At 36.7% G+C, this 25,951-nt stretch overlaps 1 protein-coding gene across 1 annotated transcript in view; it reads left to right on the top strand.

Moving 5' to 3' along the window:
- LOC136025765 (uncharacterized) overlaps positions 1–25,951 on the top strand; it is a 92,077-nt gene that overhangs the window by 4,970 nt on the left and 61,156 nt on the right. The window contains exon 2 of the mRNA XM_065701751.1: positions 15,313–15,482. Within this exon, the coding sequence (XP_065557823.1) occupies positions 15,325–15,482 (158 nt within the window). The 5' untranslated portion in view covers positions 15,313–15,324. The remainder of the gene's footprint in view (positions 1–15,312; positions 15,483–25,951) is intronic.

The following is a 25,951-nucleotide window of genomic DNA, read 5'->3' as shown; positions in this document are numbered from 1 at the left end:
ACGACAATCCGTATAATTTCTCACGAGAATGTTATGTAAATTTTCAAATCTCGCATTGACATCATCTTTGTTAATAACACTTTCCTAAGTTCTCATTGTTAACACGTAAGGTTTTTTTCAATTGGAAAAAGAGGGCATATTGATCTGGGATATCTAAAAATACTTGGAACATTAGGGTTAAACGAGGAAATGTTGAAAGGGATGCTCAACAGAATTGAAACCAATGATATGCTTGCTGGTTGTCAAAAGGGAATATCAACAACATTTAAGGAACGGCTGAGGGTATTAAGTTCAAACTTTCAACGTATACTGAGGGGATATTGAAGAGTGATTGGAGGGGAAACCACCCCTTTCCCTCTTTGGGGTTTTAAGGTGCTTCCTCTCCTCAACAGTGTTCGAAATTTTAAATTGTCATTTGGTTCAAACTAGTCAAAAGGTCTAATATCTGTGCCTCCAGGGGATGGCATCCCCCACAGCCCACAGGGCTAGGAATGTAAACGATGCTATTTGTTAATCTTTTACATCTGGGATGTATCATTGAGACAGGGGAGAATGTTGGATCCTTGGTGTGCTAGAAAAGGCTAAGGGTATCACGGTAAAATTTCCCGGAATGTTGAAGTGTGTGTTGGAGCTAATTCAAAAGACATTAGCTGCATCAGAATTATCTAAAAGGTGTATCTGCAATATTTTAGAAAAGGTAAGGGTATAAGCTGGAAACTTTCAATTCAATTACAACTGCAACTGTAACTCTGACTGAAACTGCTTGCGATTGCGACTAGTTTTACTTGCGATTACTTTCAGGAATTTTTTAGGGAGACATTGAACAAAACCAAATCATCCTAGGTGGGAAAACATAAGACAAGATTTCCTACTATTTAAGAAATTTCAAGGGGGATTTTGAACAAGATAAAGGCCCACTGTTTGTATGCTACTACTACTACTACTACTAACAACTCACCGCAGCACTAAGTCGCTTGAGGTCAACACCGCTACTCATGCTCCTTTTTTATCCCAGTAGATGCCTCCCTCTTTTGATCCTTCCAGAAAGTTCTTATATCCCTGAAATCTTTCCTTACGACATCCTCCCAATCAAACCGAGGACGACCTACCTTCCATTTAGCCCTAGATGGTTGGCTAAAAAGGACGATCTTTTGCAATCTTTCATCCTTCATCCGTAAAACAAGCCCTAGATATTTCAACCTTACTCTCATAATAACCCTAGAAAGCAGGTTTGAGCCACACTTTCCGTACTGCCTACTGTTTAAAGCACGGTCAGCTAGTTGGGTACCGAAAACAATCCTTGGCAATTTCTTTGGAAAACATCTAGCAAATTTTCCTATATTTCAGAACAACATTCGACCACCGTCATCACTGTCGCTTCCAATATTCTAATCTTGGTTTGTAGACGTATCTTCCTACTTTTTCAAACATTTCACAACTGTGGAAAAATACCATGAGCTTTGAGTATTCTAATTTTAACATCTTCACTGCCCTCACCGTCTTCATTAATAACACTACCAAGGTAAGTGAAGCTGTCAACTTCGTGGATCTTTTCGCTACCCAACGTGACCTTTTTATACTCGCTTATTCCTAGCCTTAGGGACATAGTCTTCTTAAAATTAATTTTCAAACATATTCTAGTAACTTGAACTGGTTACTGATAATGTATTTTGCCTACACTCTCATCTAGGATGCTAAAATCTTCAGCATAATCTAGTCCAGGAAAGTTTCAGTTCCCCATTGGATTTCGTTTTCTCCCATTGCCTTTTCTGTGCTTCTTAAGACAAAGTCGATCAAAATGATCCACACTAATAAGAAACAAATACGATCCATATAACTCCCGAGTTAATATGAAAAAAGCTACTAAACTCATTTTCTACCTTAACCACAGCAGTGTCATCCTCGTACCTAGCGGTAATAGTTTTAATGTATTTGTATGATACACCATACAGGGATAAAACCTTCGCTAAAGTTCTTCTGTAAGCTCAATCAAACGCTTGTTCATTGTCTATAAAACTGAGGACTAGAGATGTCTGATGACTCAGAATGTTCTTGATTACTAACCTTTCGGACCTGCAAGCACACCATGGGATATCAAGTCGCTCCTTGTCACAATAATAGTTGATTTGGGGCCTGACACTTCCCTAGCACCGGATAAATGGACTCATCCCAATTGGTAAAGTCCATTGAAGATATAATGTGCCTACCATTTTCACAATCATTTAATAAGTTATCAATTTAAATTTTTAACAGGAGTGCATCAGCGTCTCCATAATACGCTTGAACTTCCACCTCCCTCGGCCATTAGAGCTTTCACACATTGTAAAAGACTGACAACATGAGTTTCTTGGAGATGTATGTAATTGACCTGCCAGCAGCAATATTTTTATTTAAAATGACATTTCCTTTTTTCCGCAAAAGGACCATATTGGAGTCTATGATGGTGAATAATGTGAATGTGAGATCGGCTATGATTCCAGCACATTTTTTTGGCTTGGTTACAACGTCACATCAACTTCTATTTCATACACCCTCGCACATCTTACCGAAGACTGAATTTAAAATGAGCCTATAGATTTCTTTTTCGACCTGGTTTTCGCTTTTGAGCATTAACTGATAAACATCTCAATAAGAGTTTTCATGTATGGTTGTTGATCAAACTAGAGGGCTCTATGGATCTATGTGACCTTTAAACTGTTGTCTACCATTCATCGCAAAGAAACATGATGAACAACAATATTCTGTTTCGGATCAAGGTTGGCAATACGTTTTGGTTTTGAAGGTGTCTAGTGCTTATCCCCATCCTCTAGCAAATAAATATTATGTGGATTCAAAGAGTTCTTAATCACTGGTCTATTTATGCACGAAGAAACAAACTCCTTTATCGAGCCATGAATTTCCAAAGGTATTGTGTCATCAATTTCAAAAATCCATCCTTGTGGTCCATTCTTCTTAATGATGGCAATACCAGGGAAATTTGAAGCACTAGGATTGTCAAGCCATTTGTGAGCCACCGACTGCAGTTCACAATAAATTATTTGAAATCCTAATAAATCTTGACTTCCTGTATTCTTTTATAAGTTTGACAAAGTATTTTCTAACTGATAGATATTTTTACGTTCAAGTAGATCAGTCTAGAGGTGAGCAATGTCCCATTACGAGAGGACTTCCTCAAGGTGCATTATTGAGCCCTCTTCTTTTCAACTTGTATGTTTCTGAATTTCAAGTATCTCATGCATCATTTGGCCTTTATGCAGATGATTTGATTATTTGGAAGTCGGGAAGGGATATTGGCCTTCTTCAAAGCCTTATTCAACAGGATATAAGTTTAGTCCAGAGATTCTCTTTAGCATTTGGCTTCCCAATCTCAATCAGTAAAACTAAAGCCATTATATTTACTAATGGTACTGCAGATCCTCCTAATCCACTGACAATTTTCTCAATGGAGATCCCATATTACAATTCAGTGAAGTTACTTGATTTATTAATGGATTCTAAAATGCAGTGGCATGAACATATTAATTCTTTGAAAACTCTGATTATTCAGAGACTTTGTATTCTAAAGAAACTTGCTGGAAGTAAGTGGGGATGTCACCCAAAAATTATTTTGGATTTTTACAAATTATATATTCGTTTGAATATAGAATATAGGATTCAAATTTTTTCAGCTCGTCCTCCATCCTCATTCAAAATCCTTGAATCTTTACAAAATTCTGCTATTCGAATAGCTTTGGGTGTGCATAAGCATACTCCTCTGTCAAAGTTAAGAATACTGTTGGGATTGGTGTCATTAAGTGAAAGAGCATCCAGTCTACGGATAAAATATTTCTCGCAAATCCAGGCTTATGGAGCCAAGCATGCTGTATATGCACATACCTTTGCTGAGAAGTCAGCCTGTCCCAATGCCCATTCATCACGGAATCAGTCTCAACTGGAGGCCCCAAACTGGAATCAACATTCGCTTTATGCATATCCCTTTACTAAGTCCCCCCCCCATGGGAAATGAGTCCTCCAAGCTGTCAAGTAGAACTTATCTCTATTAGTAAAGATTTGATTCCTAATTACGAGATTCAGACTATTTTTGCTAAACGCATCTCAAAGGCTTACCCCAACTATAGAAAAATATATACAGATGAATCTGTCCAGAGGAAAAGAGCTGGAGCAGGAGCATGTATCCCATCCCTGAATTTGAACATCTATTCTCCTCTCCCATTGAGATCTTCCATCTTGTCTGCTGAATTATGTGCCATCCGCCTGGCCTTGGATGCACTTATAAATTATAACATGGAATCTGAAAATATACTCTGTCTCTCCGACTCTAAATCAGCATTACCATTGATCCAAAATATTAATAGAATTGCTAATGACAAGGATTTATATAATATTAGAAGACAGCTTCTTAATCTTAAGATCAAAGAAAATGAAGTATATTTTCAACATGTTCCTTGTCATAAAGGCATAAAATATACTGATATGGCTGATTCTCTTGCAGCAAAGGCTTCCGTGTTATTTCCTAGTCCTTCCTCTGACCTCGATTCACGAGATATTATCAGGCAAAAATCCAAAGTTAATCACAGTAAATTAATGTTATCTCCATCTCATACAAGATTAAATACAGTGCTATATTACCGGCGGAAATCAGGTGCCCTACTTCTAAATAGCTTGTTATCTAATTGGAAGTTACATCATTCCCTTTAAGCTGAATCTGCTTTTCAGCAGAGGAAACAATCCAGCATATATTATTTGATTGCCAGGCTCAGAGTGAGGAGACTGTTGCTCTTAAGTGTTTCTGCTCCTTGGCTAAGATTCCAAATACTTATACAGCTATCCTGGATTCTAACCTGCCATGGGAAATTGATCGTTAGATATTTAAGGCAGCAATTGATACCTTAAAGAAGAGAAATATTGTTTAATAAATATTAAAGCTTGAATAAGTCAATTTTCAAAAGGACGTGATTTATCCATAGTTTTTGATTGTGCAGAAAAGAGCGGGAATGAGTAGGACGATTGGTACCGGTTGGCCTAGTGGCCTTAAACTACTGGGGACAGATAGCTCAGGTACTGGCACTTCCCACAATCAATAACAGTGTATTATTGTTCATAATTGCATATATTCATTGTTTGCAGACTGGAGGAGAATAGCGCTTCCAGTGGCTAGTTTTTCTGGAGAAGACGTTAAAGAGGTGAAAGGACTTGTTGTTAGTCCATATACCTCCCTACAATTTTTGAAACTAGAACTGGATTTGTAATTACCACACGTTAAATAGTAGTGAGGCACTAATGACGGATAAAGGGAATTCATATACAGAAAATCTACATTCGACTTTTTACCAATGCGTTTTCCAGTCGGATCAGTTTCCAAGATACGATCCCCGTGGAAAATATCCCCCCCCTCATTAAGCTCTCTACAAAAAGATGCTGATCCATATCGGTGGTAAGACAAATTTCTTATTTACTGATTTCTTAGAAGTCAATCCATCACCAGATGAGGAGTGGAAAAATGATAACCCTAATCCAACCCAAATTCCTGATAGATTTTATCCTTGTTTTTTTTCAGACAATATCCAATAACATCAATACATCACTTGTCAAGTAAATTTTGCTAAAATCCTCTTCATTTTTACTCCTTACGTTTGCTCAATTTTTTTTTTAACCAAATTCATAGTCGGCAGTGGTGTATTAACGATCGTGAAGTGAAGAATAAAACGCTTTGATGGATGGCAATTTCTTCTCACGTAGTCTTGAGGTGGAGTTGTAGTATTTATACGGGTATATGCCTCACCCGTTAATAAATCATAATGCTATCATCTGGAAAGCGCTGTATAATGAGGGGGTGACTATTAAAATCGTCGCTTTTCTTTGCTTGAGTCTTCTGACTTAGGGATTTGGGGAGAAACTATAGGAATATAGGAATTTATTCAAGCAAGTGTGACAATTATCTATTTTTTCCATAGGAGATCTAGGACTAGCAGCTTTTCAGATGATTTGAGTATGGTATTATAAGAAAAAGAGCCATCTACCCATGCGCCATCTACAGCTTCACTTTTCTGCTAACGCGCCAACGCTGGTAAAATGAATTTTAAATCATAATTGGAATTGTGCATATAAACAAGTAGAAAACAGTGTTGTCTAATATTTAAGTTGCACGATTTATGTGCCACCCCTGAAAGTTACTCCCTCCAGATAAAATTAGAATGCTTAAATGGTCATAGTTGCGAACTAACATCCCTCCCCCACTACCCTCAATAAATTTCTTCTTACATACCCAACACATATCTTTATTTTAATGGCCAACTTGTCTTCTGGTATTAGTATTATTGGATAATTTACGTTGTGCACCCATGAAATTGACTCATTTGCTCTTTTAATAAGTGCAGTCTTGGTTGTGCGTATACAATCTTCTCCACCCAATGTCTCACCTGCATCTACCAGTTACATGGTATTACAGACTGTCTTTGGGCATGACCGTAAGAAACTGCAATGGCATCATGTGCTTTGACAAAATTTGATAGACCATACAAATCTGAGAGTTTGGCGTCGCAGTGTAGTCTTAATTGTTACTGGATATTGATCATTTAAATAATTGAAGTTTGCTTTAGGAAACTCAGCCCCCTCCCCATGCCTATTACCTGACAATTTGTCCAACTTTGTTTTTGTCGCAAGTATATCCAAAATATCGAAAAATAAAATATAATAGTTCCGGAAATTCCCTGCTTCTGGCTGATAAATCTTGTGCTCGCTTCCAATTTTGAATAATAAATTTTCCTTTTTTGCTCAAGAAAGTTGTTGATGTGAGTGGCGTAAAACATATAAGGTAAAACAAGAGGATAAAAATTTCAATATTCTTCGCTGTTTGAAATATGCATAGCCAATGCACCTCTATATAGTTCAATGATAAGGGCATTATCAACGCTTTGAATATGGTTTAGGAAATCCGAGAGTATGCTATAGGATTTGAATCTGACCATGTAAGGATCCAAATTGAATACATTGATTATTCGATTTGTGTTCATGGTGCTAAGTCTAATAGAACATTGCCATCAGGGGCAATTTCTCACCTGATTTCAATTTGATTTAGGCAGAATAATGCTAAACTCTCCTAAGATGGTTTCGCAAATGTAAACTCTAAACGTATTGTACCCTTTCGGACAAAATTCATATCTTGAGTACCGGACAAATCCAACGCAATGATATCATAAGTTTTTGGAAACATTTGTTTGGTTGTACCATTTTATAATAATTTTGAGTCGTAATCTAGGGATTGCTTTCTCAATTTATATTAGGTCCTGTAGGATTTATCAAAGGACAAATTGCAGAGTGGAATTTGACTTACTTTGCATAAAAGTGATGAAAGTCCACACAATTCAAATTATATTTAGAGTTTGTCCATGATCCAACGACACTAGCACTTTTTACAAAAGCCAAAGCAAATCTCGAAGGAATTCACCATTGATAAATGACGAGTCGGTATAGGTACGTGTACCCGTAGCAATATTTCGCTGATTCGTGATTGTATGAGGAACAACAAACAGTCTCTAATCATTTCCACTAGCTCCTAATTTCTCAAGTGCCAAAGCAACAAAACCTATAACTTGTTGGAAACTTGTAGGAAAGTTGTAGGATAACTTGTAGGAAAAGTAATCTTTTTTATTTCTAACAGGTTTTAATTTTGGTTTCTTTTTCTTCTTTGACAAAAGCGATGTTTTATGCTTCCGGGCTGAGTTGAGACTAATAAGTGATGGTGTTTCTCGCCCTTTTAATCCTTTTCCACTTTGCTGTGATTTCAATTGCTCGCCAAGCGATGGCCCGCCGGACCTGAGATTTCGTTAAATACTTTCTTGAGATTTCATCAAATCCTTCCCAGTGTCCCAATCATGTAGTGTAGAATACAAAAAATCGACAGAAGCCGATGCAATATGTTTTTTAGCCAGGGATAATGCAGAGCGAAACAGCTTAGTGAGCCAATGGCCGAGACCCTAAACAGACTTTGACGACGAACAACCCCTGCTATAGTCCATTCCATGACCCAATTGTCCTGGTTTAAGTGTAGCAACACAGGAATCAATATCAGGACAAACAAAACTATTTTTTCTATCGGCCATCTCAGTGAATGGGTCCAAAATGACCTATAATCACAGTCAACCCTTTTTTTTATTGCTAGAAGTTTGCCCAATTCACTTTTTAATGTTAACTGACTGAGCTCCAACTACGAAGTATTGACTGGAATATGTTGAAGGTGCTTTATATTGTAGTGGTCAATATCCTTGTGACTGGATTTTCGTTTACAATGGCGTAGAAGAGGAACATTGGAATTGCCGCCTTTCGATGTGTTGACAAAGGATGTATAGAGAAATATACAATTGTCCGATGAGACGCCAGGTGCATGGTCCACATAGATTATACGATCCTTGCACTGAAATTCTTTGCTTTAATGACATGATCTTCAGAACCGAGAATCTCGGGTAAATCCTCAGTAACGACAATCAAAGAAAAATTATTTCATTGTTAAATGGATTGATAATGTACATTCTCCTCTGTTCTTTTAAATAGCTAAATGTGAAACCAACCTTTTGTCGACCCGCAATTTTTGGTTGATAACGCAACAGAGCTCATGCAGGTTTTTATTTCCTCGTAGGGTATAATAGCATAGGGGTAATCATCAGAGTCAAAATTGCCACCAAAATTTCGTCAGAGAAGTCAAAGGATCTTACTTTAATCTCATATGTCACTATACATCTTGAACATTTTCAGCGGCAATCGCTGTTGCTGTGATGAACTTCAAGAGGACTATGATTGGACAGAGATCGATGAGAATGTTGATTATAAATCAACATGGTTTTGTCTAAATTTTTAATAAAAGCAGTAGTTTTTTTTTCTCGAAATTAAAAGTCAAATTGTTCTTATCAAGCGTTCACCCGATGCTGCCTATATATGACTCTGACTATGGTAGGGTATTATATTATATTTCAATCAATCCTTTTTTACATGTGGATTAACAAACTGCAGTACGCAGATCTGCTTGAATTTTTCGATAAGAATCTTGTTCAAAGATATTTTCTTGGGCTCTAGCAACTTGATCGCTTTTTTTGAACGCAATAGAAGGGCATAGGCATAGCAACTAAAACACTGATTGCAAGTGAAAAATATTTGTACGGTCTATAATGACGCGTTTGAATATCATCTAGAGTCAAAAGTTCAGCTTGTAATATATGCAAGGAGAAAAAAGCTTTAGTTTTTCGATAATGCTTACCACGAACTCTATGATTTTGATGAAGAAGTTACCTGTGTTCACTCTGTAAATACTCTGTCGCTAGCTTATTTTTACCTCGAGCAAATGTGGTGGGGAAACTTAAACTTCCTGCTTCACCAATATCCTCATAAACACGTTTCAAAATTTGAGGTATTTTGAACGTAAACGCAGTATGAAGTGTCCGCTACCCTTTTGCATGCTAAATATTGTGTAAAAACGGTTTCTTTTAATACCCTATAAATCATCACGACAATTCGGCCGGCTATCAGAACACGATATATCATTTGATATTTCTCCATATTCCCTTAATCGTTTTAAAATATGTTTTTTCCCACTAAGACTTTTTCGAAAACTCTGAGGACTCTAAAAATTTAAATATATGACTATGAAATAATTCGGATCTTTTATGACTTGCAGTCAAATCGTATACCAAATCAATTCGATTATAGGGATTGCTGTTGATTATAACTTCATTCTTATTATCCTCAATTTGTACGTGTTCATTTTCAGCGAAATAAGTCAAGAGTCTTTTATTTTACGAATGGGGCATACAGTCTACAACATGAAATTGATGAAACTTTAGATAATTCTTGTTATTTTTATGGTGGTGGTGGTGCTCGAGGTGAATTTTGAGTTTGATTAATAACATTTAATTTGAGTGGTCTTTCACGGAAGGGTATATATCTATTTGCACATCGAACGGCATTTTGAATCAAAATCACTTTTTCATTATCAAAAATTGTTTCACTGTTGATGAATTTAACAAGATTATCTTCAAAATGCTCTTTTTCTGAAAAAGCGAGTTCAAATTTTCATGATTAGATAGGACCATAGATAATAGTAACATCTCCTGAGACCATTCTTCAATGGATTAAGCTAAATCATAATAATCAACCACGAGTTTGGTTCAACAGTATAAAACAAATCGAGTCCCCTTATAAATTTTATGTCTGGTGCAATAGCTGTTACTTTGTCATAGAGCCCTTGTCACACACTATAGCAAAAAAGATATTTTTTGGATTTTCTAAAAGAATTTAATCACGATTTGAATTATTTCTGTTAAACATTTAGATTTGCCAAACATTGAAGATCCGCAAAAAAATGATCTGAATAGAGTTTTAAATTAATACATACTCCGCCAATATCGAAACACAACTGATCGAACCTAACCTCAATTGGTTGAATAAATACTCCAAAAATAGAATAAATGATTTCATTAATAAAAGTAAATGTAGTACAATTCTTTAAAACAAAATACTTACATAAAATAGGCACTCGGAGACATTTACATTAAAAAAAACAAACTTGGGCATGCCTTTGGGTGAGGCCACCTGGCTTGGTCGGAAGGCGTGGCAGCCAGAACGGCAGCCGGTAGGCAGCAGATGCTGGCTGGGTACGATAATGGTAAATTCATGGTATAATATTGAGCACTTTTTGAAGCATTGCTTCTACCTTGAGTAAAAAATAAAATATAAATCAATAAAAACATGTAAAAAACCCTACACATAAACATTAATTATAACTAGAAAGCACTACTTAAACACTAGAAAACGACTAAAAAACACATATTTCTGAGCTGGAGACTACTCTGACCCCCCTCCTTCCAACTATTGAGCTTTCTCCAGACAGAGACGCCGTATTTAATCTACAAATATGTCTCGATCTGCAGTAAGATAGTGACCGTTTGGTAGTACCCTCACACCGTCCGTGCGTACATAGACTTCGTCTAATATGGTCGACATGGCATTCTTCTCTACTTGGACTGCATAGTTTCTAGATTTTAAGAGCAATTTGCCATGACACTCGCTCTTGGAACTAAATTATTTTCTACATATTTCCTATAATACTTGTATTGAAATTTTCCTTTACTTAGTGTGAAGACTTGTTTGATATCTTCATTATGTGTTTGCACACATTACACCTTCGGACCTGTAAGCAAACCTTTGGATATTAAGTCGCTCCCCGTCTCGTATTTTGAAAATAACAAATTATTTGGGGTCTGGCGCCTTACTAGCTATGGGTAAATGGACTCATCACAGCTGGTGAAGTCCATTCGAGAGCTAATGTGCTTTTCATTTTCCAAACTGTCTAATAAAATAAAAAATTTTACTTTTAACAATAATAAATTGGTGTCTGCAATGTGTATTTAAGCTTGTTTCTCCCTCGGACGTTGGAGCTTACTCAAATTGTATTAAATTCCAACATGCGTTTCCTTGTAATTTCTAACATAGCATTGCCAATGGAAATGATTTTACTGAAAAATATGTTTCTTTTGTGTATATTTTAGGACTATATTGGAGTGAGCGATTTAAAATTCAGATTTGCAATGATTCGAGTACATTCCTTTTTGGTTGGTTACAACGTCACAATGACTCCTATTGCCCTTGCCCTTACGAATCTTACCAAAGACCAAATTTAGAATGAGTTTCAAGAATTCTTTTTCTACCTTTGTTTTGCTTCAGAACGCTTCTTGACAAAAGTGTCAACAAATGTCTTCATATAAGGTCTCTGATCAAACTGGAGGGGTCTACGAATTTTCGTGACCTTGAAACCGTTGTCTATAGTCCCCCGCAAAGAAATGTGATGTACAGCAATATTCTGTTTCGGATGAAGGTCGGCAATAAGATTTTGTTCTGAATGTTGCCAGTGCATATCCCCATATTCTACCAAAGATAATTATAGGGACTCAATGAATCCCTAAGCACCGGTCTGTTTATAAGTGGGAAAACAAAATCCTCTACCGAGTTATGAAGTTCTAATGGTATTTCAGTATCAATTTCAAACGACTACCCTGGTATTCCAGTCTCCTCAACAGTATAAATGTCGGGGAAATTTGGAGCAGAAGAATTGTCCATCCCTTTGTAATTCCAGCGTGGCAAACAGAAGTGAGACATTAGCAACGGATAAAGGGAATTCATATCCAGGAAAATCTGGCTCTTAAAAAATATGTCTTACCTGTTAATAATTCATACATTTTATCATATGAAAAGTGCTGTTTGAGGAGGGAAATTATTGTAGCTTTTTCGTAATGAGTTGACTCAGAGACTTAGGATAGAAACTATAGAAGTACGTATTACCATTTTCAACTGTTATTTATTTTGAATTCTAAGAGCAACAACCTCTGTGATGATTTGGGTATGATGTTATAAGATAAAGACACATCTAGCGATGGCCATCTACAACTTCACCTTTCTGCAAACGTTCTAGCGCTGGTAATATGAATTTCAAATCATAGTTGGAATTTTGCATGTAAACCAGTAAAAAGTATTATTGCCTAGTATTTACATTCAAGATTTATTTGTGAACCCCCCAAAAGTTATTCCCCCCTGATAAAACATAATTACTGAAGTGATATTGGTTGCGGATTGTCGCATTCCTGCTACCCTCAACAAGTTATTTCTTGAAAACCCAGCAGATATCTTTATTTTTAATTGCCAACTCGTCTTCTGGTAATAGTGCCCTTGGATAATTTGTATTGCGCAGCCGTAAAACTCACTTATTAGCTGTTTTAATAAGTACAACCGCAGCTGTGTCTACAAAATCTTCCTCCACTAATGGCTCAAATCCTTCTACCAATTGCATAGTATTACTTGAGTCTCTTTGCCCCTTAGAAATAGAGAGTGCAATGTCTTCGTGTTCTTTAGCACGATTCGAAGTTGATGGTTCACACACATCAATGAGTTCAGCCTTCATGTCTAATTCCACCATGTCGCTCTGCAGAAGCGAATTCTGGAAATTTCTTAGCCGCAAGATGACATTGCTGCCCGAAACTGTCTCCATGGACTGGTACCCATAACGCTTACAGTGCCTCAAGTGATATTTTAATTTTAGCAGGTGATAAAGACATTGAAAAACAATGACGTTTAGTGTACTTCCTTCCTTGACTTAAAATCCGAGTATAATGTTAAATAGGAAACAAATATCAAATTGACTCAGGGTCTTTGGCAGGTTCGTTGAGAATCTATAACCAGTGTTTCAGCGATTCAATAGACTGAGCCCTCTCTGAATATATTAAACTCTTTTCATCTTTCAGTTCCTCCTCTTTATATTCTGTATCATACTGTAACACTAAAACTCTAATCTTGAAATGTTCACTAGCCCCCTCAAAAATATATATCCCCTTAAGTGTTATAGGATATTGACCCTTTAAACACTTAAAATTGACTTCAGGAAACTCTGCCCTCTGCCCTCTCCCCTGCCATAATAAATGCCAAATCATCCAAATATGTTTTACTAACATCTTTTGCCTCGGGTTTATGTCCTGCTACAAGGACTGAACACTTGAAGGACTCCAAGCCCTTATCGCAACAAGAATGTTGAGCAACTTTACACACCTCTTGATCTGCATTTACCTCTTTGAACAACTTTTTTTTAATTTGCTACATTTAGGTTTAATTTTTTTATAAATTAAAACAACTGACCCGCTCCCATTTTCATTGTGATTTTCTACCCTGTGATTATCTGCCATTTGTTCCAAAATAGTCGACAAACCACATAACAAGACTTCTGAGGTTGATAGAATCCCCTAAAGTCTGGTGGTAGCGGTTATAAGTTTTGTCCCAGGGGCATATAAGGTTCTTATGGAAGGGGTGTTCGTGTGAACCTTAGAAGACTGATTTGATAAAAAGTATATATATCAATATCCTTTTAAGAAGTAAACAGAGATGGAGAACAACTTCCTCCCTCCCCCTCTTCTTGACATCCTCTTTACCCGGAACAAATTCAATTGAAATAATGAGAGAGCTATTTAGTTGCTTATAGTCCAAAATTATTTAACAATGTTTATGGGGTGAACACAACCCCCCAGAGTCCAGGGGCAAGGGTTTTAAGCTACTCCCTGGAGCATATAAGATAAGGATAAGGATGATAAAAGTATTAAGATTAAACTTTCAATGAATTCTTTGATGGATTTTGGACAGAGTCAAAACAAACCATATGTACATAGGATGTCAAGAGGGCGTATCACCAATATCTTAGGAATGGTTTAGGATAATAAGTTAAAACTCTCATGAAATAATGAGGGGAATGTTCAACTGACCAAAAGGGAATGAGTACTTACTTTTACTACTTCTAATAATACTGTAACTAATAGCATTGCTACTATTAATAACGCTAAGGGCGTTGAGGATATAAGGGTATTGAGACTCAAAACAAATATAAAGTATTCCGTGCATGATGGGGTTGCCCCATCCTAATTACTGTATTCTCCAAGCTAATGTTCTTAGTACTTTAAAAAAGACTCCCTATTCTAAACAAACGACCCTTGCGTCTCAGGAGTCGTTCATACAAATTGGGACAAACAGTCAAACTGTAACATAAAAAGCAGGTGTTGAGGAGGGGGCTATCCCATCATACACAGAATAATTTCTGTTTGTTTTAAGTTTTAAGCATGTCTGGCTAAGTGGTTAGCGAACTGGTTTGAGAATTCTTTGTCCATAGGGTATGGGTTTGATCCCAGCCATAGTCAGTTATTTGGCTTGGGACAGGGTCAGTGGCGTGACTTTGTAAGCTTAGCCAGAGTCATCCAGCTCTAAATGGGTACCGGGAGAAATCTGAGGAAGGTAATCAGAAAGGGTGTGCGAAAGCACAGTATGGATGGCTCCCAACCCCCCCAATGCACTTGCTGGCTGAAAGGCCACGAAACGGAGATCAGCACCGCTTGTTTGGTCCTTAAGGGTCGATTGCTGTCTTACTTACTCACTACTTTAAGTTCTACTATTGTTGTTTACTTTCAATTAAACATCAGTTGCACTTGAAGTTTAAATATTTACGAGGCATAGGAGACATTAGCCCTACACCAAGTATTTGTGATAACCCGATACTTCATTAGTGAATGAACTCTGAGTCTATGGTTGGTTCATTTTTTTGGAAATATTTTTTGATATTTCAAGATAGAATCGTCCTTGTGATATTTTTTTGTCTTGGTTGGGCCACAAAAGTTAATTTTAGTCAAATGTCTTTGTACAGACTGAAAAAAGGGGACGAACCAAATTTGATCAAAATTTTGTCATCCGTAAGCTATACATAAGACTAGCTCAATTCCACAAATTAAAATTTTCCAGGCACCTTTAACGATGTTCAACAGATATCTTAGCAGAGATACAGATAGAAGTTCCTCCAGTAGACAATCTGAATTCATCGGTCACGATCCATTTGGCCACTCATATGCTATTCAAATAAAGCCATACAGAAGAAGAAGAAGAAGTCGCAGTCGATCACCCAGCGCATCTAGGTCTGTTGAACACTCTAGGTTATACATGCATATGAGATTTTTATAAACGAGCAATGATTGTATATGTATGTATCTATGTATTTTTTTTTACTCGAAAACGACTCCATATTCTATGGGAAAATTTGTATCCTATTTTATTCTGGCCTAAGTTGCTTAAAGAAAAAAAAATGGTAAATGAAAAAATATGTGTATATATTTTAAAAAGGGACTATAGCAAGTTAAAATCCTTAAAAAAGAAAACCCAAAATTTGAAGCTTAGTAGACAATCTGTGTTAGAAATCAGACTCGCTTCAATGATCAGATATCTTTGAAAAGAACTAGAATGAAAAGACAATAAATTGTCTTATGAGCGTTAAATTACTTAAAGAGCAAAAAACCAGTTATTGTAAAAATATTTGTATATATTTTAACTAACAATTAAAACTATTCAAAAAACCTTAAAAAAAAATGAAGCCTAGTAGACAGTCGGTGCTAGAAATCGGACTTGTTTCAATAGTCAAATATTTCTGAAAAGACTTGGTAGGAAAAGACATATCAGTATAAAAAACTTATCTAGAAGTAGACCCCAAAAAAAAAATTACGAATGTTATAAATGGTAATTCACTGGAAGAAAAATAAATTTTTGTCCCACTACCTGAACAATTAACATGTGTACAACCTGTACCATCATTGAAGACTAGACCAATAAGGGTGGCTAGAGCAAAGGGTATTGGCAGTAAATTCATAATAGGTGAAAATAAACAACCTGGACTTTCAAATGAGACAAGACCTAAGAAACAAATGTTTACAAGTGTTACAAATGTAACTCACTCCAAAAAAATTATTTTTGTCCCACCGCCTGGACAATTAAAAATTTTTCCACCTGAACCATCATGTAAAACTAGACCAACAAGGAGAGCTAAATCAAAGGGCATTGGTGAATTGTCTAAAGTAAGGAAAATACAAAATGAAAAAAAAAAAGAAAAATAGGGAAAAGATACGCGACGGCGAGAATCAAAACATGCCAAAATTGAAAATGACAGCGATGAGATGATTCTTTAGGACCATTTGAACTATCAAACGTGATAAGACCAAGAGAACAGCCCAAACAAATCAAATTCTAAATGAGTGAAATTCAACAACCTGGACAATCAAATGAGACAATACCCAAAAAACGAAAGTCTACAAGTGCTATAAATGATAACTCGTTAGAAGAAAAAAAGGCTTTTATCCCACCACCTGAAAAACTAACAAATCTACAACCTGGATCATCATGTAAAACTAGACGAATAATGACAGCTAAATCAAAGGACATTGGTAAATTGTCTGAAGTAATGAAAATCCAAAATAAAGAAGAAAGAAAAATGAGGTTAGAGGATAAGTAATGGCAAGGATCAAAACGTCCCTAAATTGAAAATTATATTTATTATGATTGGGTTCTGAATTTTGAGATGGATAAAGTCATCAATGCGTACCATGCCTTTGCCAAGAACAGAGAGGTTCAGTGTTATGTTTTCATAATGACAAAAGGCAAGCCAAGGCAAAAGGTAAACGTCTAACAAAAAAAAGAAGAAGAATATATTACAAAGGTGTTGATTCTAATTTAAGGCCATTTAAAATGTATAAGGGTTGGGTTGATGAAAATGAAGCACAGATGAATTTGATGAGAAAACTAGTGAAAGTGAGAATTGCAACAGCTAAAGAAAAAAGTATGGAATAAATGACACCGAGGTTCAGATTGAAGTGTAAACGAAATTTTGAACAGTAATCTGTGATTGGAAACTGGAAAAAAGCTAGTCGCCGAGGAATCTTCCGAGACTGGGAAAACTTAACTAAGCAACCCATTAATCTAGTTTCCGGTTGAAAATACAAAAATAATATTTAAATGTGTTTGCCTTCTCCCGATTAACTAAGAAGTTAGTTTGAAGCTATCCGCACCGTACAACAAGAAACCTGGCCCAAGAAAAACATGCAACGTCACTCAAAATCTTCATTCTAATTCAAAAGTATGCTCGTAATCGCTTAACGCATACTTTAGAAATGAAGGGACAGAGACACAAGGGCAGATAGGGAAATTAATTGAATGTACAGACGCCAGGGTTACAGATACAAAGTCGTACATCCATACAAAATTCAGTGCCCATCTCATTGTAACAATTATCAAATTTGGAATTTTCATACCCTCTGGTATCAATGAAAACATGGTTGGCTGATAAAATTTTGAGCATTTCTCTGTTAAATTAGTTCAATCTGACTATTTCTTAGGAAATCTCTTTCCTAAAGAATAGAGAAAAAAACTATCGAAAAACAAAAATCATCAACGTTTATAGAGTAGACAAGTAAATCATTGCTGACTGCATTTTATGAATTAAGGAATTATGTTTTTAGCCTTTTTTACTAAAGCGACGTTATTTCAGGTAAGCTACAAAATCTAGCTAGGCTATGTGTCTCAAATGGCCAGGAACTCTTGCTAAAAAAATACAGGTGTAGCAAAAAACAGTCTTGCTCAAAGAATCGTTATTCAGACCTACATGTATTTTTACAGAGGAATAGGACTTTAGGGCCGCATGTCTCTGCCCTCTAATAATTTAAACAATTGAATGCTTTCCTCCAGTCATTTACTATTGTTTTCATATAATTTTTGCGTTTTTACATTTTTTGAAAAGCAATCCCCGAAAAAAGTATAAGTTTTCGTTTTGTTTCTGTATTTCCAGTATGGGCACCAATGAATGATTTCTTCCCTGTCTCTTCCTTAGAGAGAGACTAGAAATATGTAAAGAAACACAAAATATAGTAAAACCATGAATACATATAGAGTATTATTTTAATGAAGTTATATTACTCTCGAAATCCCCCTGAAAAGGATTCCTTTTGATGTCTTGGCACTTACGATGGTCGATTGAAGACTAAATTTATGCAGAAAAAAAGGAAAAAAAAACCCCTGAAGACTGAATCATTGTTTTATAAGGATTTGTTCAAGTAAACAAACATGTAATTTTGTAATTAGGCAGGCCTTGACTAGATTGGGAGGGAGGAGGAATGGCTAGCTGTGTTGGCCTTGGGTGGCTTGGCGGTGTGGTAAATTGTTAGTTGTAGTAGTGTCTTAAGATTAATTTAAAAAATAAATTACTAAAAAGAAGTGCCCCCCAAAAAAGTAAAGAGCCATATTAAACTTAGATCAGCATAAATATACTCCTGTAGAAATTAATACTTAAAACAACCAAAAACTACTATCAAAGAATAAATAAAACCAAAAACAAAAGAAATTCAAATACATAATCAAACATAAAGATAAGAGATACTGATGTAAATTTATCTAACAAATCTAGTTTTAGCAACAAATATAATGAAATGAACTGTAATATTATTATTATAATATTATAATATGTTATTATAATATATTATTATAATATTATTGTAATATTATAATATGGTCCTTACACTTCCCTTGTTCCTAGGTTTCTTCATTCATTGTGAATCATCCCTGTGGGATAATTTATTCTGAATTAACTGACGCTTGATTACGAGCTTGGCTCACCCATGCACTGATTTTCGGATTGGTTACTGCGGCCTGATTAGCAGCGAAAATAGATAAAAATAATATCGTTTGGAATGCGGTATTGAACTTTGTGTCGAGGTCACTGCTCGCTGACATAAAACACCAGCCGATTGTAAGCCGTGCTGTTGAATTCTTGAGTAGAGATGACATTCTAAGTGGAAAAGAACTGTTGCTGTTAAAATCTGGTCTACCGGACCCCTTTCGCAAGTCTCTGAAAGATGATGAAAATGTTTTGGATATAGCCAAATTCTTTGTCAAGTCAGCAAAGAAAAATCGTGCCTTGCCTACCTTCGTTATTTTTGAACCTACAGAAGTCCCGGCTTGTATGGAGGAGATAAATGCATGTATAACTACTCAAGTAAACGACATGTGTCGTCGTTTTGACGGCTTTATAGAGCGTTTTAACAAAGGTGAGTTCCATGTTTCTGCCCATACCAGCCCCTCTAGTGAACTTTACTCTCCGGAAAAGCTATCATACTCCGTCGTTGTAAAAAACCCTCCACCCTTGAAAACACCACTGGAACGAAAGAAATTTATCGAATCTGCATGTGGCGAAGCTCTAGACGCCACCAAAGTTGAACTAAGGCCTGGAAGGAACGGTTGGCGCATGGCTGTAGCTCACAAGGCTACGGCGGAAAAAATAGCACTAGCGATAAAAAATAAAAATTCAGAATCCGATGCCAAAGTAAAAACCCCTTTGTACATAGGACTGATTAAAGGGATTCCTGAACCCCTTGACGCAGAGGTAATTCAAAGTCTAGTTTCTGGATGTGAGAAAGCCGAACAATGTGGAAAATCACGCACATTCAAGCTTTATTTTCCAAGTCGTGAATCCCTTAATACTGCCACAAAACTGTCAATGAAAGTGGGCTTTGAAAGTTTCAGAATTCAAGAATTCGTCTTTCTTCCGAAACGTTGCTACAACTGCCATGAATCTGGCCACATAGCCGCCCAGTGCAAAAACGTATCGAAGTGTGCCCATTGTGCTCAAAATAACCATGGTGCAACGAAAGAAAATCCCTGTCAGAATGCGATGCGGTGTCTAAGCTGTACAAGCACCCGACACACATGCTACCACGCTAGCTGCCCATCTAACAAGTCAGCGAAGTTAATGACCTCAAACGCCCAAGAAGAATGAATTTTATATTGACAAGCATTTTGTCTCCTGGAATATGAATGGTAGTTATGTACCAAAATTACCGTGCTTGAACAGCTCTGCCTCACCGAAGAAATTATTTGTCTCCAAGAACACTTTCTGTCTAACGACAGTAGAAATATATTCGATGCCTTACCCTCACACATGGTCCATTTTGTACCAGCAAAAAAACCTAAGAAACGAGGGCGCCCCTCGGGTGGACTTGCCACGCTAATAAGTGGGCATATCAACTCCGAATTGTTCGCTAGTTCCAACCATTTCCTAGCAGTTAGAGTTGGCGAGACTGTTATAATAAATGTGTACCCACCCACTGACTACAGAGACGATTGCTCCGAAATGAAGTTTGCTCTAGCCTGCAAAGAACTGGGGAAATGTATGAATAAAATTAGTGCTTCTCATCTCCATTGAATTTTAATGGGGGACTTTAATTGTGATATATCCAAAAGTGAAAGCTCGCGTTCAGCTCTTCTGCTTAGTCGGATTCTAAATGAAAGTGCTCTTGTACCGAAAGCGAGTGACTTTACGTACATTCACACTACCGGATCAGTTTCTAACCTTGATCATGTCCTTGTATCTAGTAGTATTTTTAGTAGCTTATTAACAGTAGATGTGCTCCGTGAATTTTTTGTTTCTGACCATTTACCGCTATCGTTCTGAATCAGTGCACCATTTTATCGAATGCGCGCAAATCGACCTTCAAAATGGACCTTCAAAATCATTGAATGGAGTAAAACCGATTTGACTCAGTATCAGTACTGGCTTGATAATCTACTTTTGAAGATAAAAATACCTTTTGACTTGCTCCAAACATCAGTACCTATTCCCACGTCTGAAATTCGTCTAAAACTAAATATGTACTCGTCACTTATTTCGCATGCGCTACTACAAGCGGAATCGCACTTTGTCCCTCGATCCAGAGTCCGTGCTGGGTCACAAGTTAAGGGCTGGTACGGGAACCCTTCCCTTGTTGAAGCCCACCTGAAGGCCAAATTTTGGCTAGGCATATGGATAGAATGCGGGAGACCCAAGAACGGCATAGTGAACCAAATATGGATTTCCACAAAGCGCCATTTTTCCAAAGAACTGCGAAAACATGGAGCCGCTGTTCTTTCTTATTTTTCAGAAAAGATAATGAGTAATCCGACTCTTCTGTGGAAAAGTTTGACCCACAACCAGAGTGAAAGAAACGCTCCGTCAGCTCATATCTCTGCTGAGGCCTGGCAACAGCATTTTTTGAAAGAGTTTTCAGAACCTGATTCCAAAGTAGAATATCCCCTTAAATGTGATCTCAATCGGATATTGTCAAAAAAGACTGTACCCACGTTTATTGTTTCACTGTCTGATATTATGAATTCTGCGCAAAAAATGAGTAAATCTTTTTCGAGGGGTATAGATAATATTTGTGCTAAACACATTCTCCTTGGAAGTCCCCTACTGCTTTGTCACCTTGATCTCATGTTCCAAATGGTGTTCACAACTGGAATAGTTCCAACCTCGTTCTCTTTTGGTCGTCTTACTCCTGTTCCAAAAAAAAAATAAATCGCTGAATGAGTGTTCTTCATATCGCCTTATTACAGTTGCTACTACTTTCTGCAAGATTTTTGAAACACTCGTAATGCCAGAACTTACAGATAAATGCTAAATGCCGCCATATCAGTTTGGCTTCCAAAAGGGCCTAGGGTGTGCCCTAGGCCTTATAGCATCTAATACTTATAGATGCCGATAAGTCTGGTGATTCGCTCGTCCTAGGGAGTCATGATGTAAGTCATGCTTTCGAATCTCTGATTCATGCACACATTCTCCTTGAGCCATATAAACGGGGAGTTGACACGTCTGCCATTCTTACTTTGTATGATATGTATAACCATCTTGCTTTTGTAATCAGGCTACCTGATGGGACCATAGCACATTTCGTTATTCCAGTCCGTTGAGGCGTCAGACAGGGTGCCCTTACCTCTCCAGTTCGTGTATTTTAAAAGGGATTGATGTGTCACTTATCACTTATACAGATGATATTTTTAACCCCAGTCGAACAGTACAGTCGTTCGAAAGAAATTTTGGTATTTAAAGTAAAGAATATGCTAAGATTAATTTTACATTCAATAGAGAAAAATCGGACGTGGTTCTGTTCAACTGGGTTGAAACTCGAGCAGGATTTACTATTAATCTCGACGGCGCGCCAGTTTCCCCAAAATCACAAATGAAATATTTAGGGCTTCCTATCGGTGACACTCTTAAAGCAACTAGAAGGCTCTTGATCTTTCATTTCCAACGTCGAACAGCAACTGCATACGGAAGCTGGGTAGCAAACAAACTTCGACTCAACCGCAAACTGCTAGCGAAACTTTACAATGCTTCTGCACTCCCAAATTTCCTATACCTTGCACCTTTTTGGCGTACGTTTACGATAACCGAGACAAAAGAGCTTCGGAGAATCTATTTCCGGTATGCCAAATACCTGCTTGCCCTTCCACCATGGTCAAGCAACTCCTGGGTCATTAAAAGATACGGCATCATAGACCCGCATGCTTTTATCAGAAAAAGTATAGAAGCTTACAATAGTAGAATTGGTCGGCACCCATGGAGCGCTATTTTGATTCAATGAATGTTATGCTTTTGTATGTTTTAACTGTTTTTAAGTAAGGTGAAGTGATGCAAAGTTTTTTGTGTAGTTTTGTAGGTCATTTTCTTTTTCCTCTTTTCTTTTATTCACGTTATACTCCGTTTTTCATGTGTATTATAACGGGTTATAAATAAATTCAATTCAATTCAATTAATGATGTCCGTGGTAAAACTTTAAATATGGAATTTCAGCCGTGCACGAGTGAAGAAGTGCATAAAGTTGTGCTGTCACTTAAGTCTAATTCTGCCGGTGTTGATGGTTTGTCCCTTTGAGCTCTTAAAGTTATTTTAAGATATATTCTTCCCTGTCTAGTTTTTTTCATTAATCGTTTTCTGGAAAAGGGAAGTTTTCGGTACAGTTTAAGGTGGCAAAGGTCATTCTATTTCACAACGGTGGTTGTAAGTCAGATATAGGTAACTGGAGACCCATATCAATTCTACCCATGTTTTCAAAGATACTGAAGAAAGTGGTACATAAACGGCTCTATAATTTCCTTCAGATGATTAGGCTTTTGAGTCAGACACAATTTCAGTTTTTTAAGGGTCATTCCATGACGCATGCCCTACAACACCTGGTTCAAAGTGTTAACTGTGCATTAAACTCAGGTAACGTACCTGTGTCTATTGTCATTGACATTAGAAAAGCATTTGACACGGTTGACTATTGAGTATTGCTTCATCGAATGAGCTGTTTTGGAATAAATGGAGTTTGTCAAAGATGGTTTTAGAGCTATCTTTACGGTAGGTCCCTTAAAGTCATTTCAAATGATGTAGTCTCATCGCCTTTTCGTGTGAAGTGTGGTGTACCCTAGGGCTCTGTGCAAGGCCCTTTACTTTATCTAGTTTACGTGGATATGATGCACTTTTATCTGCAGGATGCATGTATTACTTCTTTTGCGGCTGACACTGTGCTCGCAGTATTTGCAAAATCAGTCGATGATTTAATAGTAAAAGCTGAGGATGCTCTCAAAAGATTTGATGTGTTTACATTTTAAGTTTGCTGTGCATGGGTGATTCTGTTGATGTAAATACTAAAGTCCTATTAGGTGAAAAACCTATTTTACAAGTTAAATCACTGCGGTACCTGGGCTTCCATATTGATTCTAATCTATCATGGAAGCATCATAGCGACATTATTTCTGCCAAAATTCCAGGTGGAGCTGGTATCCTCAGAAGACTAAAGCATATTCTGCCAGAGCGTACTCTTCGCACGATATATTTTGTAATAATCTACCCATATATATCATACGGATGTTTAGTTTGGAGCAGCAATTTTTATGTTAATTACAGGCGTGTGCAAATTCTACAAAATCAAGAAGCAAGAATAATTGGGAAGTATGTAAAAAAGGTTAAAGACACAGTGCATGCTTTAGGTCTCTAAGGCTACTCAGTGTTGGACAGATAAGGGACTATCAAACGGCAGTGTTTGTGTTTAATTATGTGCATAATCTAGTTCCGAAAACTTTTAATGAGTTTTACCGTTTCAGAAGTTTTGTTCACGAGCATGATACAAGAAGATGTGATGACTTGTTTGTGGATATTCAAAGTAGTGTAAGATCTGGTTTTACTTTGAAGTATATTAGTGCTTCTGTACGGAATTCCCTCCGTACAGAAGCACGGAGCGTAATGCTCTTTACGCTAAAGTTTGAATCTTTCTCACAACTCTACTTTTCAAGAACAAAAAACTTTAGCATAAGGAGCGAGACATCGAGGAGGAAACAACTCTTTTCATATACGGAATAATTTCTGTTCATTTTAAGTTTTAGTTCCTTACTTTCAGTTGAAAAAACTTGTTTTTTTATATTTAATTTCTGAATGTTTTTGAACTAATGCATGGTCTGATTTTGACTTACCGTATGTGAATAATTAAACCGACATTGTCACATTAATTTTTTTTAGCTAGATGGCTTTCTCATAGTTTTGATCGGATGATTTTGATAAAAAAGAGTTGGGGGAGGAGGCCTAGTTGTCCTCCAATTTTTGGCTATTTAAAAAGGCAAGTAGAACGTTTTATTTCTTACGAACGTTTTTATTAATGATAAATATACGTAACTTTCGAATTAACTTACATAGCGAACTTCTTTATTTGTATATTTTTATTGCGTGTATGAGGGGGTTTGCCGCCTCGTCAATACCTCGCTCTTTACACTAAAGCTTGATTTTTGTCCCAACTCTCTTAGAATGACCCCTGAATCACAAAGGCCATTGAATAAATATTTGAAATTGCTAAAAATACTTTAGCTTAAAGAGTGAGATATTTGAGGAGGAGACAAACCCCCTTATATACGTAAAAACTTTTGTTCGTTTTAAGTTTTAAGGCTGCTCCTTACTTCCAGTTCAAAAAACCTTTTCTTGTTTATTTTCTTGTTTTTGTTTGTCTAAATAATGCTATAAAATCCTGCACCTCCTTCGTGAAAATTCTCTTCCCTCATGATAAATTCCTCCATGGAAAGATCCTCCCACGTAATCTCCACGGAGAACAAAGAAAAATCCACTGAAACTATATTTGTATGCACTAATCCATAGTGGAAAGAGCCTAGCTTCTTTTTACCTTGCTTGCCTAGTCTCTTTCTACCTAAGCTGCAAATCAGTAGGTTTGATTGAAATGGTATTGCATTGTATGTATAGTTTTGGAAGTTCCACGTGTTTTCTCTCACCACTAGGGGGATTGAAATATTTTTATCCAATCCTCACAAAGAAATATACGCTCTGGGTCTCCTCGTGGATGCGTGTTGCCCGACAGATTCCACTAATAGTGCTTCATAGTAACTGATGAATACTAACGTGAACTGAGTTTTTACTCAGTTTTTACTTTGTTTTTACTTTGCTTCTCATTTTAGAAAATTTTGTACTTACGTGTTACAGCGACCACACTTTATTTTTGATCTGTAATGAAACCAGTTTTCTGTGTTCACTCGGAGATAATCATCTTAGCCTGAGCAAGATGAATTATTATTCAGGTATATGTTGATTAAATATTTAATATATAGAGGTGGTTAGGCATTTAATATAATGCATTCTGGGTGGCCTGCTTTCCATTGTTCTCAGTTGTATTTTCCATAATTTTGTTTCTAAATTATTATATTTTCATCATATTTTGGTATGTTTTATTAGGGTTAATATAACTTCACTTCTTTGGTGTGGTGGCTATAA

This window comes from Artemia franciscana, chromosome 4, assembly GCF_032884065.1.
Source record: "Artemia franciscana chromosome 4, ASM3288406v1, whole genome shotgun sequence".
In the NCBI taxonomy this organism is placed as follows: domain Eukaryota; kingdom Metazoa; phylum Arthropoda; class Branchiopoda; order Anostraca; family Artemiidae; genus Artemia; species Artemia franciscana.
This window is presented reverse-complemented; position numbering and strand designations above follow the sequence as displayed.